Raw genomic sequence first — 18,614 nt, 5'->3', positions numbered from 1 at the left:
ATTTAAGAGGCCTCTTTTTCTTCTTCTCTTCAGAGAAATTACTTCCATCTGCTAAGTAAAATTGCTTAAAAAATAACTCGATAAAGCTACAAATTATGCTGACTTTTTTTCTTTTTTTTTTTTTTTTAATACTAATCAATTCATCAGTATTTCTGTCACATCTTTACTCAATTGTCCTTACTGCATGTCCTATACCCAAGCAGTTTCACATGCATAGGGCTAGGACTTGTAGCAAGAACTGGTTGGAAATTCAAATGTCTTAAAACCAATGGCTACCATGATCAGTTGAAAGAGTCCAATAGATTTTTCAGGTGTTTCGATTGAGGCCTTAATTGACTCCACTCTTAGAGGGCTGAGATGCTTTATGGGTACTTGGAGACCATGGGAGATGTTGTCTGGGAATCAACTGTTCAAAAATGGTAGCCAAAATGGAGATACCCTAAAATATTAATTTCTCTAGAAAGTTATGCTCAGTGTATTGAAGGTAAGAGTGTAAGGAAGGATGACAGAGAAGGTCTGACTTAAAGAAGCTTGTCATCAAGATAACAACTCCATGATGCTTACAACTGTCTTGCCTGTTTGCCTTTATGGATCACGGAGACTTCTAGAAACCAGACAGCAAGAGTACACAGTATTAAATACTGCAAAACTTGAAAACAGTTGGCTCTAGTGCTTACAGAAAAAACATAAGAAAAGCTCTTTTGTGGCTTTCTTAACCCAATGTCTTTGGGCTGTACTCAATAGGCTTATTTTATTTTATTTTATTTTATTTTATTTTATTTTATTTTATACTGTCTACTACAGTAGAAAGCTTGGTCTTCCCTTTCTTTCTGGTGACTGTTGGGGTGAGAAGACAGACTGCATTCTCCTGACTCAGAATTTTGGAGATTTTTTGTTTGCTAAAGCTCCATTTGTTTGCTAAAGCTATCTGCTGCTCCATTCTGTCCTCCATTCCACAACCACAGCTGGGAAAAGTATTTATGCTCATCTGTGTCTCTCTGGTAAAATCAACCACTAGGAAAAACCCCCAATGTTACATAAAAATAACTACTTAATAATAAATTTGTGTGAGATCATATTTTTAATCTGAAAATAAGTATAGGAGTTCTTTACGTTTAAAAAAGTCGCAAGCAGTATATAAGGAAGAAAGGAGACCATTGCTCAGCAACTAATAATGCCTTTTGGGCTACTTGGTACCACTACGAAAAGGAAGGTAGAAGACGTAATTGTCCTTTAAAGTCATTTCCACAGATATGCTTTATAAAAATGAAGTAGTTGGCATGGCATTGGTGTCATCTTATAGTATCCATAATGTAGGGATTGTGACCTAGTTAGCGAAAACACGTATTGCAGGAATTCTGTTCAGCACAAGCTGAAGTTATTTGATGTAGGGCTGTAAAGGCTCTTGTATGCTTTTCTTGGGAACGTGCAAGTGCTGTATGTAAAAATGTTGCGATACCTTCATGTAATTGTCATCTGTATGCTAGAAATAAAATCTAGAGATGACTGCCAAAGAAGTCAGTGGAGAGGTGCAATTTTAAGGGTGTGAGTGAAAAGTAACATCATAAATTCCAACCAAATAGGTGAGGTTGCCTGGGGATATATCCTGTCATGTCCTGTTCTTCCTTCCACACAGTGCTGTGCAGGGAGACTTCTGCAGACTGTTAACTGTGCAGTTAGCCTTTTCCTTTACATGGTAGACCCCTGCCTTCCCCTTCTTGAGGAACAACATCATGGTAGGTTCGGGAGGCCAGGGAAGACAATAGGTTTAGTCCCGTGGGAAGTAAAACCTAAAAGGAATTATTTCATCATTTTCTCTTTTCTTGTATTCAGATCATCCCTGAGCAAATTTTCTTAAGTCAGTAAAAATGAGAAAGGATGTTGGCTCTGAAATTTTAAAGTGCTACTTAATACCACCGCAGTCTGGCTAGCAAACTTTAGTCTGTGGATCTGACTGCCACCACCCTCCTAGTTCTTGTCTGGACAAACAGCAAGTTTTCCCTCCTTGCATTATGAAGAGCTGACCCCCAGCAGCTGACACCCACGAGAGCACGCTCTGGCAGGCTGAAGCTCCTCAAGGGATCCATTTCATCTATGCAGCTGAATGTGGATTGTTGCTGTTTTGTACAAAGCTCACCATATGACAGATTACATCTCGCTTACTCCAGGCCCACACAGATGGTGCGAGTGACTAACTGATGCCTCAATTTTGCACAGCCTACACACTGATGTCATAAGAAAAGGCTAATACCTCTGAGGTGACTCTCCTTATTTGTTTGTATTCCAACAATAACAGTGGGAAATGCAACAATGAAGAAGAAATTAAGAAAAGCTGAACTTTGTATTAGGAGCAACTGACATAAAATGTGGTGTGTAACCCAATGAAAAGAATCATCGATATTAGTTTGGTCTTTTTAAAATAAATGAATCATTAAATGACAAAGCCGATAAATTGATTCATAAACTGCTGTCACTTTAATATGAAAACTCGGAGATTATTCTGTGTGAAAAAATTGCAATTAAATTATGAATGGAAATAACAGCTAAAATCCACCATTCCTCTTGGCCAGGATACCTAGTGAATCTTTCTTACAAAACAGACTTCTGAGCACTCAGTTATAAGCATCCTTGTGAGTATAATACATGCACAGAAACGTATGCACTAAAAATGCCAGCAGGCCACCTTGATTTCATTTAATTCATTGCTATCATTAATTCCAATTAATTTGACTTGCTGGTCTTTGAGGGAAATGATTTTATTATTGTTTGCTTACCAAGTTTTTTTTTGGTTTTATAAGTTACTTGTTGACTTCAGTGAAATGACCCAAGGTGTGTGATTATTCAGAATGAAAGCCCTTAATATTTATGGTAATAAAGTTAGCCACATATATTTGGTTATTTTTCCCTGTAATGAAGCACTCCTAGAAGATGGATGAGTTTGCGATTGGTTGCTGTTGCTGAGGTAATCTGCAATAGTATTGCCTTTAAAGAAGAATGAAGAGTGTTGTAAGAAGAGTTCTGTGATGAGTTGTATGAGGTTTTAAAATTGTTTCAGTTTTTCAGCCTTTTTGTCAGAAAGGAATTCACGTGAGCTTGAAATGGATCAGCTAAAATTTTGCCTCGTTTCAAAAAAGTTTAGAGGAAGCCTTGTGACTGATTTTGTTATAACATTAAACTTGCCCAGATGCTTCAGAACAGTGTCAGTTAGAACTTCTATAGTGAAGGGCTGGAGAATGGTTGAAAAGAAGATACCACACAATGCAAAATGGCCTCTCTTTTCCTTTGCTGTCATCCTTCACTCCTGAGGACAGCAGAGCCCAAAGTGATGTGACAGTGTGAGACAGTGTCAGGTCCCCTGGGCTGGTTTATGCCAGGAAGCAAGGGCTGTGGGGTGGCCTGAAGAGCAGAGCTCCCAAGCAGAGCTGCCTGGAGATTGTCAGGCATTACTTGTTGTACATAGGCAGGTGCGCCAGCGTGATGGTGATGGGCAGTCTCCTAGGACTGGAGATTACCGCCATGCCAAGAGAGTGGAGTGGGCAGTGGGGAACTACCGTGAAGAGGGAAAGTGTTAGGGGAAAGGAAAATTAAAAAGTCTATGAAAAACCTAAGTTACAGAGTTATGAGGATTGGTCGGGGAATGAGAACACAGGCTTTGAAGTTCAAAAAAGGAGGCAGGGATTAAGAAAAAGTGGGGAAATTAAACCTGTCTATTGAACACATGGCGAGAAGCCATAGTGAGATGCAAAGGAAAAGTAGTCCAGAGGCTAGAGCTTGGCATGAGGAGCTGAGGAAAGATTTAGAAACAGACTAGAAACCTGGGCCTGACAGCAGCAGAAGGAAAAGAAACAGGGTGGGGACAAAGGATGAGGAGACGAGACAGGCTGGGGTGGAGGGTGGGGCAGGCAAAAGAAAGGAAGATGAGTCTGTGCCTACTTCAGTGTCTTCCTGGTTTTCATTCCTGGATCTGGGGAGGATTACACAGCCTTTCCCTTCCTCTGCTGTCAGAAGACTGAAATCCACCGATAACATGCATACGCTGACCCCTACTACTGCCCCTCAATGTCTTTGAAGGACAACCTTTGTCAAGAGTAATTGTGGCCTGTGGCAAAGCTAGTGAGTCCAGCTTTATCTCCATTATCAGTGATAGCCCCCTTAGGGTATTAGTAGAGAATTTGTGGGTTTTAAATTAGGGGAGATCAACAACATTAACAAATATGGCTTCAGAGCAAACATTGTTTGGTAAGGGCACCTATAACTCTTGCTTTTCACCCTTAAGTCTCTGTTGCTTGGAGTTTGCACTTTCAGAATTCTCTTTAAGTTACAGCTAGCTTTTCTTGTGTGTTGTTGTAATGTTAAAGGGGTCTGTGGAGAAGTTTTCCCAAATGCCATCTGAAGTATGAAATGGCTGAAATTTGTGGCTACAATTGCACAAGGCAGAAGTCAGCTGCAGCTAGTCACGTTAATGGCAGACCAAACTTCCTCTTTAGCATTAGCTGGTGGTTCTTTCAACAGGTAATGCAGCTTCTACAGAGAAAATTAACATGTAACAGTAAAGTAAGAGCAGCTCCTTCTACCACTTTCTGGATTGTCTGCTGTCATGTCTGTAAGCAGTGATACCTTTACGTAGATATTTGATTAGTAGTGAAGAGCCAAAATCTGTTTGCACATTAATTTGCTATTACTGATATAAGAACTATATAGCAACACACAAACCCTTTTTGGTCTTCAGGTTACTTGCAAAGATGAGCATAGTCTCATAAAAAGTTCTGTCAAGTGCTCAATGGAAGACTGCACTTGACAAAATTAATTACACTTCGTGTAACGAAGTGGTTTATGCAGGCGTTCATTCTCTTAATATTTCCTGAGGGGAAAAAACGAATGTGAACTAAATAGATATTATCATGTAATGAGTACTGCTTTTGCATAGAAAAAGACAGATCACTGAGCAATTTAACTTCCCAGATGCTTGGAAGTTAATTATTGTAGGTCAGTTTTGAGATAATATCCTGGACAGTGTTGGGAAAGTCATTTTTTGGCAGATAACAAATTCTATTTTGGCACGTGGACAGTGGATTACAGTTTTTTAAACTACCATGAATAAATGCGCTAAGCATCTCTCCAAGAAACAAACAAGATTTCACAAGAGCCAGTTGGCTTAAGTTGCACTTACAGTACTTGTAACTTCAGATAATGTAGGAGATGTAGGTTCATGTGCAGTAATGGTAAACTTAAAGACATACAGGAATGATTTAATGGGTGAGAAAGGAGAGAATTGTAGAAAGTGTTTCACCTAAGCCAGTTGTTGCATGGATGGATGTACTGGGGTGTGGTGGAACAATAACAACTATATCCACCCCAGCACTAAATGCTGCCTCAAACTCATTTGGGATAGTTCTCCCTCCCAAGAACTAAAAGCTAATACAGCACAAGGGGACTGCATAATTTGTGCTTCTCATAGTGTTCCAGGGCCTGTCTCTCCTTTCTCAAATACTAGTGTGCTGATATCCTATACAGTAAACTGTTCGCAAGAGGTTTAACGTGTTGACTGCACTACTGGAATTCTGTTTGTGTTCTGCATGTGATGCTTGGTCTGTGACCTGCTGCTGCATGGTGTTATGCTCTGGGGAGCCCTACAGTGGGGCCTAGGTTTGGGGATCCATGGAAACCGTCCTGAAACAAAGAGAAAACAGATGGGAGAGTTGTTGTGACATTCCTGCTGGAATACTATCAGCACAGATTTTTACTGAGAGAGAGGGGTTTGGGTTTGTTTTGGTTTTGTAGGGTTTTTTTATTATTTTTTTTTTATTTTTGCTATTTTCTACTTACCAGCTAACATACTGTACAGAAATAATGCAGAGCAAGATTTTGGTTGAGCAACTAGTAGAAACTAAATTCGTGATGCAGTAAAAAACATTCTTTTTTTTTTTTCTTTGTAACATCTCGCTGATCTCATCTTTCCTTGACCTTAAATGTGAAATGATGAAAGCTGCATGATGTGGTAACTCCTGTTCCTTGGGAATAATCTCTCTTTGCTATATTATATTCCTCCATGAAGTTAGTCTGGCCTTGTGCTATAACATACCAGTGAAAGAGCGTTTTCCTCACCAACACCTATATTTTAATTTCCAGTTGCAGTCCTGTGAATAATTTAACATTCTCCAGAATTAACCCATATGGAAGTTATGGATCTTATGAGACTTACAAGACAAGAACCTAACTTAAAAGATGATAAAGAATATCTGCAACAGATCTTCCACTATTTCCAATCACTTGCTAGGCAGTATAACACAGCGAGAGAGACAATTTTTGATTGGGAGTGGTTTGTAGTTGATGTGGAAATGCTTATCAAATTGTTAGAATTGTTGCAAGTAGACTTGTTGCAGTGGGCTCTTGGTGGCCCTGCTTGAGCAAGGAGGGTGGACTAGATGATGCCCAGAGCTGCCTTCCAACTTCAACTATTCTCTATTTATGTGAAAATCCACTTAAATGTTTGTATATGCTCTGTTCAAATGGTTAATGGGTTTCCTAAACAACAGTAACACATTCAGACATTGGCTGCATTTTTGCATCTGCCTCACAAACACTGATTTTCCCCCCCACTATAGGGAAAAAGATCTCCCTATAATCTCCTAGTGTGTGTCCAAGCATTTCCAGTGCAAGAGCAACAGCTTTACCTGTAGTGGTATCATGAAACTGAAATGTGTTTTGAGTCATAAGCAGGGGATAAGTTACTTTGGGACAACTGACAGGACTACCGACTTCACGTAAAGATCTTCAAACTGCCTTGACGTAGAGCCCATGCTGGGGCAGCTCAGCCACCACTACCCTGGAGTTAGGAAGGACAGCTGGACCACTGACATTTTCAACCATTACCCTTCGATCAGCATGACAGCAGGAGAGAGAAATACTTAAATCATGATTTTATGTTTATAATGCAGTGCTGTGAGAAAGAAACGTGGTTTTATGATTGTTCCCAGTAAGGAATCTCTTACCTTAGTAAATGTGGATTTCTTTGAAATTCAGTATTAACTCTTTGAGTTCATGATGTTTGATTTCAGAGTATTTATATATATATAGTTTATTAATATCATCAATCTTTATACTGACATTGTTTATTTTCTTAGCCTGGAGTAATTTTGCTGATTTATAAATATTAATCTATGTAATGTGGATACAGAGAGAGAGTGTCTATGTGTCTATATATGCATCAGAGAGAAGGAGAGTGGCGATTTTGCTAATTCTGAACTCTAACCTCCATAAATATTTGTACTCAGAACACTATTTCTTGTTTCTCATAAGTGGAGGTCAATACTATATCTCTTACATCTGCAATAGCTGTCACTGCTTCTAGACAGTTCAGTTCTTTTTCCAAGTGCAATCATTTTGGACCATAACAAATTTGATTTCCTTCCAGTTTAAGCCTCACTGGATTGTTAGTTCTCTTATCTTCAGCTGTCCTTGGCTATTATGTTTCCAGCATCAACCATTTGTAAAGACAAGCCAAAACAACACTTTGGCAATCTGTGGTCATATTCAGATTAAGCATATTTTCAGAAAATTTTATGTTAGAAAGACCTAAACAAGACTCCACTGATGCTTTATAGGAAACAAGTACTCTTCTGAACTGGAATGGAGACTAGAAGATGTTTATAATATGGAGGAGATATTTTTTCTATTGTTGAGGTGATTTCTTTCTATTATCTGTATCAGGAAAAAAAAAAAAGGCAGAAATAAGCTTTTGCTAAAAAAAAAGATAAAGTGGCATAAAGTAATCAGAAAGGAAAATGAAAAACTAAACTTCTGCTACAGATTGTTTTTAAAAAGTGGCTGTGCAAGAAGACTTTCTCAGACACTTAACAATATGCATTTATACTTAAAGTGCAGAAACTTTTTCTCATAAACTGCACTTACAGAAGTAGGTGAGCAAAAATTGAGACTGCTTCCTGTAGTAACTATTATTTAGAAGGAAAATTCAGGCTGTTATAGACAGATTTGTGGCTGTGTGTTTCCATTATACAAAGCAGCTGAAGCATGCATTTAAGTTCCTGAGTGAGCATGTGAATATTAACTCAGAATATAAATATCTGGTGAAAGAACTAAGAATTCTGGGGAATAAATGGCTACTGAATTCTTAAACTCATGCTCAGACTTTGAAGGAAAGAAATATATTTAAAGTTAAGCAGTATTGCAAAACGCGTGATCTCATAGATAAATAATTCACTAAAAGGTTAAGATACTTACCATATTTCATCCATTCAGATGTCTGCCTGGACTTCCTGCACAAGAGCCATTCTCTCACATCCAGGTTGTTCTCCAGTTGGAGGGAGCACTGAGGTGGATTTATTCAAGGGCTATCCACATTATGTGTATCTTGTGATTTATTTTTCTAAGCTGAGAGAGACATGTAGAACAGAAAATAGTAACATCCAGAAAGTTAGAAGAAAAAGAGAGAGAGAAAATGCTCTTTCCCCTTTGCAATCCCAGTACAACTCTGTTTTTCACAAAATTGCCTCTCACTTTGCAAGCCTCTCTTCCTGCAGGGTTACTGGGGCGAGAAATAGCCTTCCCTAATGCTAAGGTTTAACCAAGTAAGACTGAATTAGAAGTGCAACCCACTATCAGAGAAGTCTAGCTAAATCTTGGCTGAATATAAGGTTTCTTATCACTTCATTCTTGAGATTCAGGAGAGAGTGTGTGGTGTTATGTTGATATATATTGATTTGGAGAGCATGAGGCTTACCCTGAATGAGGCACTGCATGAGGCCAGACAACATGGAGGCTATTCCCAGCTCTGACCTGGTGCTCCCCAGTGGGGTGTTACCGGCTGTCTGGCAGCTCCTGCATTCCTGTAACCAGGGGCCTGACTGTTTGCTAGCACAACGCTGAAGTCAAAAACGCTTACAAAAATTTGGCCATGAGTGCCAAAGTCTGCAGAGGACATTTCCTTTGACAAGTGAATGTCTGAGAATTTGATGAGTGGCATTCAGCATCGACATGTGCTGGTGAAGTGAGAGGGATGTTTTTTCCACTGCTAGCTGAGTGCTAGACAACACAGGAAAATCTTGAAGAGAGACACAGCTTATCTAGCTCTCTTTGGCTAATTGTTAGTTGGATATGCACCAAAGAGAGGGATTGGGAAGCCAAGAAGCCTAGAGAATCAAGAAGTACTGTGATGGACTGGAGGCCTGGACTGATGTTACATTTCTAATAGTTGGAAGCATTTCCTGCTGCCTTAGTGAGACAAACCAACTGCTTATGTGTATTAATGGTGGGAAGATGGATGAGCCCTGGATGTCTGCTTTCCCGTAGTTTTAATTACATTTCAAGTAAGGGCTTTTTTTGGTTTTACAGTAAATCAGGTCTTCTGCAGATTAATTTAGCTTTTCAAACATCTTCATGGTAGCTGTGTGACCAAACACAGCATGGAGATCTAGTGTTAGCAAGCCGTCAAGGACATATAGCTGAAACCTCTCTAAAAGCAGCTTCCATGAAAGGGGATTGACATTTTTTGGGGTTATTATACGGCAGGATTTGTAATAGTAACTGCTGAAAAGTCTGGGAAAGTTGTAGGCTGGATTCTTGCACTTTGGATTAAAAATTAAAAACTGATGGAGCTGATGGAGTTTGTTACTCCTAATTTGAAATACCTCAAAAATTCGACTTGCATGTTCAAGGTTTTTCTGTAACCAGACTAATGATATAATTTAGGTTTGGTTTTTCATTTTGTTTTCCAGGTGTTCTGAGTACAATGCTACTGAGGGTCTCTAGAAAGGTCAGAATTATATATGGAATGAAAGTGATGTTTGGACATACAGATGGTCCACAGTTATCTACCATCAGAATGGAGTGCCTGTCTTGTTTATGAAGCGCCCTGTGTTCAGTGTGACCCCAAAGTATGAGAACATCAGTGTGGATAAACCAGGTTTTTCTCTCTAAGAGGTGAGCTATTCCACGAGGAACAGGGAGACAAACACAAAAAGGTAGATAATTTAGGTTAATGGAACAGGTTAGAGAAGAGGTCTCTAAGATTTATTTTTGAAATAGAAGGAAGGTAGGTTTTAAGGTATTTTAACATGGAGTATGCTTTTCGCAGGCCAGGAGAAGGCTTGGAAGGGGGTTGAAAGCAGGAATAATTAATGGTTTGGGTGGAGGGGAAGTAGCTGTATGGGTGTAATCGTGTGCAAGATCTGAGTTGAGCAGGGGTGGTGGTAGGGATAATGTGGTCAGGGCCACAAGAAAGGAAAATGCTACTGCCAAAATTGCTTCAGTCCATGTTAAGAGGAATATTAATGACCATATTAAGAAGTTGGAGTGCAGAGAAAAGTAGAATGGAGAAAACAAAAATTTGTCTGTTTTCCATTTGAAGAAGAGAAAGGAAAATGTATTTAAAAAAAAAAAAAAAAGAAAATTGGCAGATCTTGAGGCAAGTGCAGATAACTTAAGGAATATGATCTTCCATTTTAGCTCTGTTGTTTTTTTGTAGGCCTCACACATACAAGCTTTAATGTCGAGCTTGTAAAGAGCTCTCAAGTCCCATAATTTTACTTAGCCACTTGCACGAAGTTTTAAAAGGCTCATTTGATAAGGAGTTTGAGCTAATTACCATACCCACCCTGCCACCACTGCACTGGGCCCCATTGTGGGGACCAGGGTTCAGAACACTTGGGAATCTCATGGCCCTGTCCTGTGGAATCTCATGTTCAAGCTGCAGGCAGCTCGATGACAGGGCTTCCAGCTGGCCAAGGCTGTGCTCATATAGGTTGCCCCAGGGGTACAGGGGCTCACTCCTGCCCTGTCAGCCATGTTCGTCTTCCCAGAAGATGGAGCGCTGACCTATGAGATGCTGAAACATGATTTCCCAGGACAGTGCTCAGGGTTTGATATGTGAGGGCTGTGAGCAGTCTGCTGTGCTTGCAGGGGAAGACAGAGTTACAGAAATGGTTGAGTGAAACTATGGATACTTAGTCGTTAGAAAAGTTGTGTTTTGTTTTGTTTGTTTGGTTGGTTTTGTTGTTGTTTAAAAAATAAACAACTTCTTACAGGTTTAAGAATGGCGTTTTCACCCCTTCCTTTCATCTACCTCAGAATACCTTCATCTTCCCTTCATCTGTCTTCCAAGAAAGAGGCAAGTACTGTAGAAGGCTCTGTGGTGGAAGGACACAAAATGCCCTGAATGCAGCTTCTGTTGCAGAAGAAGAGCAAGAGGAAACAAGGAGGGTCTTCACTGTTGGCTGTGACTGTCCAAAACTCTCAGGTACAGTGATCACGGTGGGATTTCCGGGAGAAATAGCAGAAAGTGCTGTAAGTGGATGGGTGGCAAGAGGCTGGAGAATGTAAAGAGTGGGAGGGCATGCTCCTCAACAATGGGGCTGAAATCCCCGTGCATGGGCAATGATGGCAGGCGTTTGGCCCTGCCCATGGTGCTGCGAGGTGACTGACAGGGGGGTCAACCTGCGTCGGCCCTGAGCTGGGCCAGGCTGTGCTCTGTCTGCTCCATTCATCATGATTAAGCGTCTGGAGTGAGGGTGTGGGAAGCAGTGTAACCGATTCTGGTAAAGAATTACAATTTATGGCTTGCAAGGGGTCAGAGTTGGGAAGGGAAGTTGACCGGCAACAAATTTTAGCAGAAAGAATATTAAAATTCGCAAATTCCAGACAGTGTGCCTGGCTTTGGTGTTTGTTTCTGCCTGTGAGTTGCTGTGCGTCGGCATTGTGAAGTGAAAAGACCACCGTTAGCTGTCCCAGTTGGGATTATCCAGGACTGCTTGCGCTGCCTTTGAAATCAGATTGCTTCCCAAGGTCCAGGTGAGAACAGCCCCCTGCTAGGCAGGAGATGGGGCACAAAGTAGGCATTTGGAAACAAACCTCCTCCTTCCGTTTTGTTGTCAGCCTTAGGCACAAAATGTTTTCGATGGGTCAATATGCTTTATAAGCGACATATGCATTTGGTTTAGAAATACTAGTAGTGTTGTTAGAAGGCTGGTGCCAGAATTTCCATGTGTTGCTCTTTGTAGATACCAGTTGATCAGTTTGCTGCTGTAGAATGGGAACAGAACTAGTTTCTTCCCAGTAAATGCACAGAAATTAAACAGTGGGCATGTGGATTTTAACAGGTCAACGCACATTTCATTATACTGTGATTTAAACGATTTAATACGATACAAAGGCCACGTAACTTCTGGTTAAACTCACCCTCCAGTTGTGTTATTTATAAGGCCGAGGAGAAGATGTCCGGCCTTGAATCTGGCACATTCGTCGCACACGTTCCCAGCGCCGCCGGACTGACCGGCGGCGGGAGCCGATGCGCTCTGACGGAACGAAGCCCTGCGATTCCGGCTGGGGTTCCCCTGCCCCGCTCCGCTCCCAGGACAGCTCAGTCCGGCGCCGGGACCCGCTGCCGCCCCGCGCACTCGGGACTCCCCCCGCACACCCCGGTTCCAGCCGGAGCCGCTCTTCCCTTTGGGCCGCTCCGCGCCCGCCGCCCCGCCACCGGCAGGGAGCGGCACCCGGCGCGGGGCGGGGGCGACCGAGGGCGGGGCGGCGGCGGGGGCAGCCCGGTGTCGCCGGGGAGCCCGTCCCTGGCGTGCTCGGCTCTGCGCGCCCGCCTTCCTCGCTTTCCCTCGCTCCCGCCGGCCGGCAGCGCCGTTGCGCAGCTCCCGCGGACCGGGCGGGACGGGACCCTCGGCCGCGCCGGGCAGAGCTCGGGGCGGGCGGCGGCGCGCGAGGCTGGACAGCCGCGGCAGGGGGCGAGGCCGCCCGGGGCTGGCGGCGGGAGGCGGCGGGGGCCCGGGGCGGCGGAGCGCCGCCGGGGCCCGGCGCATGGCGGCGGCGGCGGCGGGGAACATCACCACCCTGCCGGCGCTGCCCGACGATGGGGGCAGCGGCGCCTTCCCCCCCGGGCACTTCAAGGACCCCAAGCGGCTTTACTGCAAGAACGGCGGTTTCTTCCTGCGCATCAACCCCGACGGCCGGGTGGACGGCGTCCGGGAGAAGAGCGACCCTCACAGTGAGTGTCCCGCTGGGCCGGGGCTTGGGCGGCCCCTGCGCCCGGGGCAGCGGGGCTCCCGAGAGGGGCCGGCGCCTCGGCGGCCGTCTCGCCTTCTTGAAGCATCGGCAACGAGCTTTGCTTAGAAAGCGTGCGTAAATACGCATATGCTCGTGTATAAATAAACGAGCCTATGCGCGGATATGCGGTTTGTGCATATGTACGTATAAGGCGTGTATCGACGATGGTGGTTCCAGATCGCGCCGGGCTTCCCATGGTCGGGTACCACCACATCGGCGCCGGGCGGATGTCCCTGTGCAAACTCATTCAACCTGCTGCGGTGTAGAGCTTATCAAACACGTGGAGGTTTGCTCAGGTGCTTGAAAGTGTCTGAATTGGTTTGCATGGCTCTTAAACTTGTGTAATGGCACTCGGCTGCTTTACGCATCTCTAGTAAGGACGTTAGTGTTATAAAGGTAGAAGTTTGTTTTTTCCCAGTGTGGGTAGGTCTTCATGAATAGGAGTACTCTTAGCATACAAGTACTTTTAAGAATGGAGGTGTAAATCTGTTAAAGGAAGCAGGGTTTATAAAAATACTGTCAAAACACCTGTGGGGCTTAAAACACTGTATGTTGTGTTGGGTTTTTTTGTGTGGGTTGTTTTTTTTTTTTTAAGCTTAGTTAACAACAGATAAAATACAGATAAAATGTATTTTTACATTTTATCTGTATGGGTTCCACCAGAAGCAGTTTGTCCCCTGATACCTGATCTTTTGAGCGAGGAAGTGGCTCTCAGCTGGGAACGCATCCCATGGGTTGAGTGGTTAGTGCGGTCCAAGGGTCTGTGACCCAAGTTGGCCTCTGCGGTGCCTGCTCTGCCACAGGCGCTCTCGCAGGGAGCGTGGGGCAGGTTGCTCTTACAAACGCAGGTTCTTCCTTGTCCCAAGAGCAAAACTCCTTTTTTCAGACCTCAGAATATTTTTAAAGTATGCAGTATGGAGTTTTTGTGAATGTAGCAGCGAGTTTTTGAAGTGTGCTCATGAGCTATTTCCTTCAAAACTGGTACAAGGAGTTGCTGTATTGCTGTCTGTCAGATAGGTAGTCTCAATGAGAGTCCTGGTTTGAGAAAACTTCTTGCTGTACAATGTGTGCACGTTGACCAGGCAGTGGCCTGCCTGCAGGCACTTGGCCTAAAGAGCAGGTGAAATGTCTTACTGTGATTCTTTGCCTGTTTTGCTCTGAGCGATAGATGCACAGATGGGGCTGAAATCAGAACATGAAGAGGAGAAGGAAGTGAGAAGACAGACCAAAGGTTCTTAAATATTACTTTCCACTTTGGACACTCACCATTTACAATGAAGCTTTTTCCAAGGATTCCACAGAAATACTGTAACAGACTGTTCCCAAATAACAGTATTGCCAAGTTGAGCTTCATTCTGAGGCTTTTATTTTGTGACTCTTTGGTAGAAATATTGTAGCTACGATGGGCTGAAGATATATGTGGAACAGCATATTTTGTGGAAGTTAGCATCCTTTATTGGACCAATGAGTATTCTTAGGAAAAGCTATAGGAAGCTTTCAGACTTGGTCCTATATGTTTGCATTTCTCTCTTTCTCACATACTGGTTTAAAGGGAAGCGTAGTTGATGTTGTGCGAGTAGTAACAAAATATGTTGCCAATACAATGCAGTAAATTGTTGCATGTGGACTTTACAAATGTTGATGCCTACAGCAAAGCGTTAATTTACCATATAGGTAGGTGGTTTGGTTTTTACACATACCGGTCAGTTACTGTGCAGGATCAAGTCTGTGCTGGAAAGTGTGCAGTAATATATTCAGCTTGATTTCACCTTTTGTATTTGGAAATGTGGGAATTCTTACAGGAAATAACTCACATTAGTTCAGCAAACGTGTCATCTTGCCCCTAGAAATAGCTATGAAAATATGCTGGAAATTTGCTCCAAAGGGATTGAGGACATACAAGGCTGATGCTGACTCTGGACATTGCCATGGCTATCAGGTTCTTGCCTCATTCTGCACTCTGCTTTTGCAGTGAAAAATGCTAGTTGTGGTGTGTGGTGTTCTGCACTCACCTGACTGGGCCAAGCCGCCTTGAGTGGTGGTGGCATTCATTGTTGTCGTCTTTTTTCGCCGTAGAGGTCCCCCATAATCATCTCCCCCTCTGGCATTTTTTTTTATTATTCTGCCAGGAAAACTAGTACTAGTTTTATGTTCTCGAGTCCATCTAATGTGTTTTCTCTTCCTGTTAAGCCTTATCACTGCTAAAAATTTTTGAACTGACTTCTCATGTTGCTTTCCCAGTAGAGAATTATGTTTGAAAATCTTTCTGGTGTTGGTGGTACTGCCTTACTCTCTCCCTTTCAAGTTTCTCTGGTTTGCTCTATAGCTTTATTTTTGCTGTAATTTCTTTTCAGCTCTCCATTTTGTCTCTGTACTTTTTCTTCTCTGCCTCCTCAGTATCGTCTGATCACTAGAATTCTTCTCCCTTTCCTTTGGCACTTGTCTTTCTGAAGCCCCTCTTTTTTTCCTACCCTTTTTCCTCTTGAGTCGATTGTGGCAACAGGTAAAGAAAACCCAAGCCACAAGTAACTGATTCAGCCTCTGCCCCATGCTGCAGAGAGTCTGCTGCCGGGGGGCTTCTCAGGCACCCATCAGCTTGGCACTCTCTGGTCATACCCAGAAAATCCCTGTGTTTAAAAAGAGCAGTTTGTAAGGTTGATAGGGCTGGAGGGCTGGTGGGATTCACTTCTGACAAGTGCATCTAGGAGTGCTACTGTTCCTGAGCTGCTCCCTTACCCCTACTGTCATGCTCTCCTTTTCCCATTATCAGACAGCTCTTGGTTTGTTGTTTGTTTGGTTTTGTTTTCTTTTTTTTTTTTTTTTTTGTTTTTCTTCCTTTTTTCCTGGAAGAACTTTTATTTCTGAGAAGTACAGAAATGAGTGCTTGAAGCGTCAGCAAGGCACGTTGCTACGGCGTTACATGGTTCACATCCTTAACATCTTTGTTGTAAATACGTCATTTGATACGAATCTGCGCGATGCTGAACCCTGACCTGGTGAGTGCTGCTCTGTGGAAGTCCCTGTGAAATCTTGTGGTATGCCTGGCAGGTCACGTTGGCATGGCAGATGGCAATAAATGTGGGACTACGTGAGAAGACTTTAAAAAAGAAATTAACAAAGAAAATACACACCTCAAATAACTCATGGTGTTCTTAATTGAGTAAAAAGTTTTGTAAGATAGTTTTGAGAAAAGAAATATAATGGCTGCAGGGAATTTGGTTTAGAAGTCTAATTAAAGGACAGGAGAGATTCTTGTGGTAGCTGCTATTCTCATGAATTAATTATATAAAGTAGCATTTGATTAGCACATCCTCATTTTTACTTTTCAGAAAGTTCTTATTTTAGAAGGCAAATGACTACCTCCTTATGTTTTAGACCCAAGTCTAATACTGTAAACAGATTTCCATGATCCATGTCCTTTCTTACTTCCCTTCCTTCTGCCTCTAGTACTAAGGGACGGCTTGTTTGAACTCTACGGTCTGTTTTATGTCATGGCACCGAGAGTTTTGACTGTTCTATACTCACCCCATTCACCTTGGTTTATTTGTAATTGTGTCGTTAGTGAAATGGGGAATGGAAGTTGGCATCCTGTGTGCTGGAGGGTTGGAATGGTATGATTCACACAGCTAAAAACCAGGACAATACGTTTTACGTGGTCAGTATTGCCACATCTGATGTGTGTTGTGCAGTGACTTCAGTGAAGTGCCCCTTTGGACACACCCTGGGGACTTCTGGGGTTTTTTTTCCCTTGAAGAGGTATGTTTCAGACAAACAAGGAACAGAAGTCGCTTTCTTAGAGTTTTGCTGTTTAAAGCAAAACAAAAAACCCATGTCTGTCTTTTTGTCGTCATTGTTGTTGATCAACAACTTCTGATTTTTGCCCTGGAAAACATACAGAGAAGAGAGTCTTCTTGGAAATGTTTTTAGAAACTGTCCAGAGGTGTTTGCCTCAAAGAGGCTACAGTGCCAGTGAACGGGAAAAGCAAGGAAAATGGAAAGGGAACGTTTATCCATACATTTTAGCGAATGTCTCATAGCACAGCTGTTTCCCTTCACAGTTTGCCTCACTGAGGAATGGTTGGCATTTATATATTTCCATAATTTCTCAAGCAGCTTTATTTCATGGTGAGCATAAACCAAGGTGTCTGAGGAATCCCAAGCCTTTCTTGTCCACTCTTTAATGAGGTGACAAGGCTCTAGTTTGTCACTTGGAAAGGATTCAGCAGCGAGAGCTTTTGTCAACCCTGCAGATGTCTGAAATACCTTCCTGCTTAGTACCTGGCTACTCTTCCACAAGTATCTGAAGAAAATGTAAAACAGATTAATACTGGTCCAGGAAAATTCCTTCTTAAGAAAGTCTCTTTCATAAGTAGTTGTTAATGTTGTGATTTTTACTTGTATCGTACACAACATTTAAATGGTTATGCTGTAAATGTTTTGAAAAGGCAGTACTGAAGTATATCCAGACTTTTAGAGCATACAGCTTAGTCAAGAAGATAGAAATCTGATCACTGTTCATGCGAATGGAAGAAAACTTCCTGTGATCCTGAGAAAGACAACTTTGAGCAAATGTTAGGAAGTGTTTTATTATGAAGGTTTAGTACCTGGTGCCTAGGTTTTTTTATAGGTGCTTAAGTTACTTGGGAATTGGAAGATTTCTCCTATTTTGGTGTCCCACAGATGTGCCTGAAAACAGACTATTTTTGCATTACTTTTGATCTATTGCACAGACCTTAACTGGTTTGCCAAATACTAATTCTCTACAACATGGTCAACACAGAAATTCCTCCTGGCTCTCAGATGTAGCTGGTTTAGGGAATGAGGTAGCAGAGAGCCCCTGTGTAAAAAAAGTCGAGAATATGCTTCCTTTGCGTCTTCTGCTTATTTTATCATAGAAATACCAGCATGCTGTTTTGTGTGTGGTCCTGCAGGGTAAATTAATGAAATGAGGAACAGACCACCTGTGTTGGCTGGGCACGCTGAGCGGTGCTGTTCAGGGGAGGACGCTCTCACATCTGTCATTGTGTCTGCTAATCCTCTCACCCGATTTTAGTGAGTCTTACCCACCCCAAAGGTGTGTGACTGAGTAGTGGGTACACTCTGAACATGGAGCAAGGCAAATACAAAATGTCTTTGGTGGGCACTGAACTATCCTGGAAATCATTTGGAAATGGCTGTTGGGAGAGTGTGGAAGGTTCCCAGGGCACCACCATCCACAGGTACACTAGAGGGCAGGATTTAGCCCTTAAACCTTCTTACAGGCTTTAGAAATCAGGAACGCTTGTAGATACTTACATATTCTTGTTTACAGAAGAAAGCCCTTGCACAGCCATAGGTGAATGAATAAGGCAAATATGCATAACATACAGTAGTTTGACAGCATACAGTGAAATTATGGAGAAAGTCACTTAAATTCAGATTCTTGGAAAAGCTGTCTTTGTGCCCCATTTACTTTGGCAGATTAAAATGTTTGGTAAAAACTGCAATGATGCATGTAAGACATTTACTGAAGTCAGAACGAAGGTTCTGAGTTGTCATCTTGGTAAAAT

General features: G+C 42.5%; 1 protein-coding gene across 2 annotated transcripts in view; it reads left to right on the top strand.

Annotated features, from left to right (window-relative positions):
* The window catches only part of FGF2 (fibroblast growth factor 2), a 51,353-nt gene that overhangs the window by 8,556 nt on the left and 24,183 nt on the right, over positions 1-18,614 (top strand). The window contains exons 2-4 of one of the 2 annotated variants that reach the window (XM_030478207.1): positions 1,304-2,369; positions 9,735-9,939; positions 11,043-11,254. In XM_030478207.1, coding sequence (XP_030334067.1) covers positions 9,896-9,939; positions 11,043-11,254 — 256 coding nt within the window. In that variant the 5' untranslated portion in view covers positions 1,304-2,369; positions 9,735-9,895. Of the gene's footprint in view, positions 1-1,303; positions 2,370-9,734; positions 9,940-11,042; positions 11,255-12,625; positions 13,007-18,614 lie in introns of those variants that run through there. The other variant, XM_030478208.1, reaches the window with a different exon arrangement.

This window comes from Strigops habroptila, chromosome 3 (assembly GCF_004027225.2).
Source record: "Strigops habroptila isolate Jane chromosome 3, bStrHab1.2.pri, whole genome shotgun sequence".
In the NCBI taxonomy this organism is placed as follows: Eukaryota; Metazoa; Chordata; class Aves; order Psittaciformes; family Psittacidae; genus Strigops; species Strigops habroptila.
Note: the sequence above shows the minus strand (reverse complement) of the source record. Positions and strands in the feature narration are given on the sequence as shown.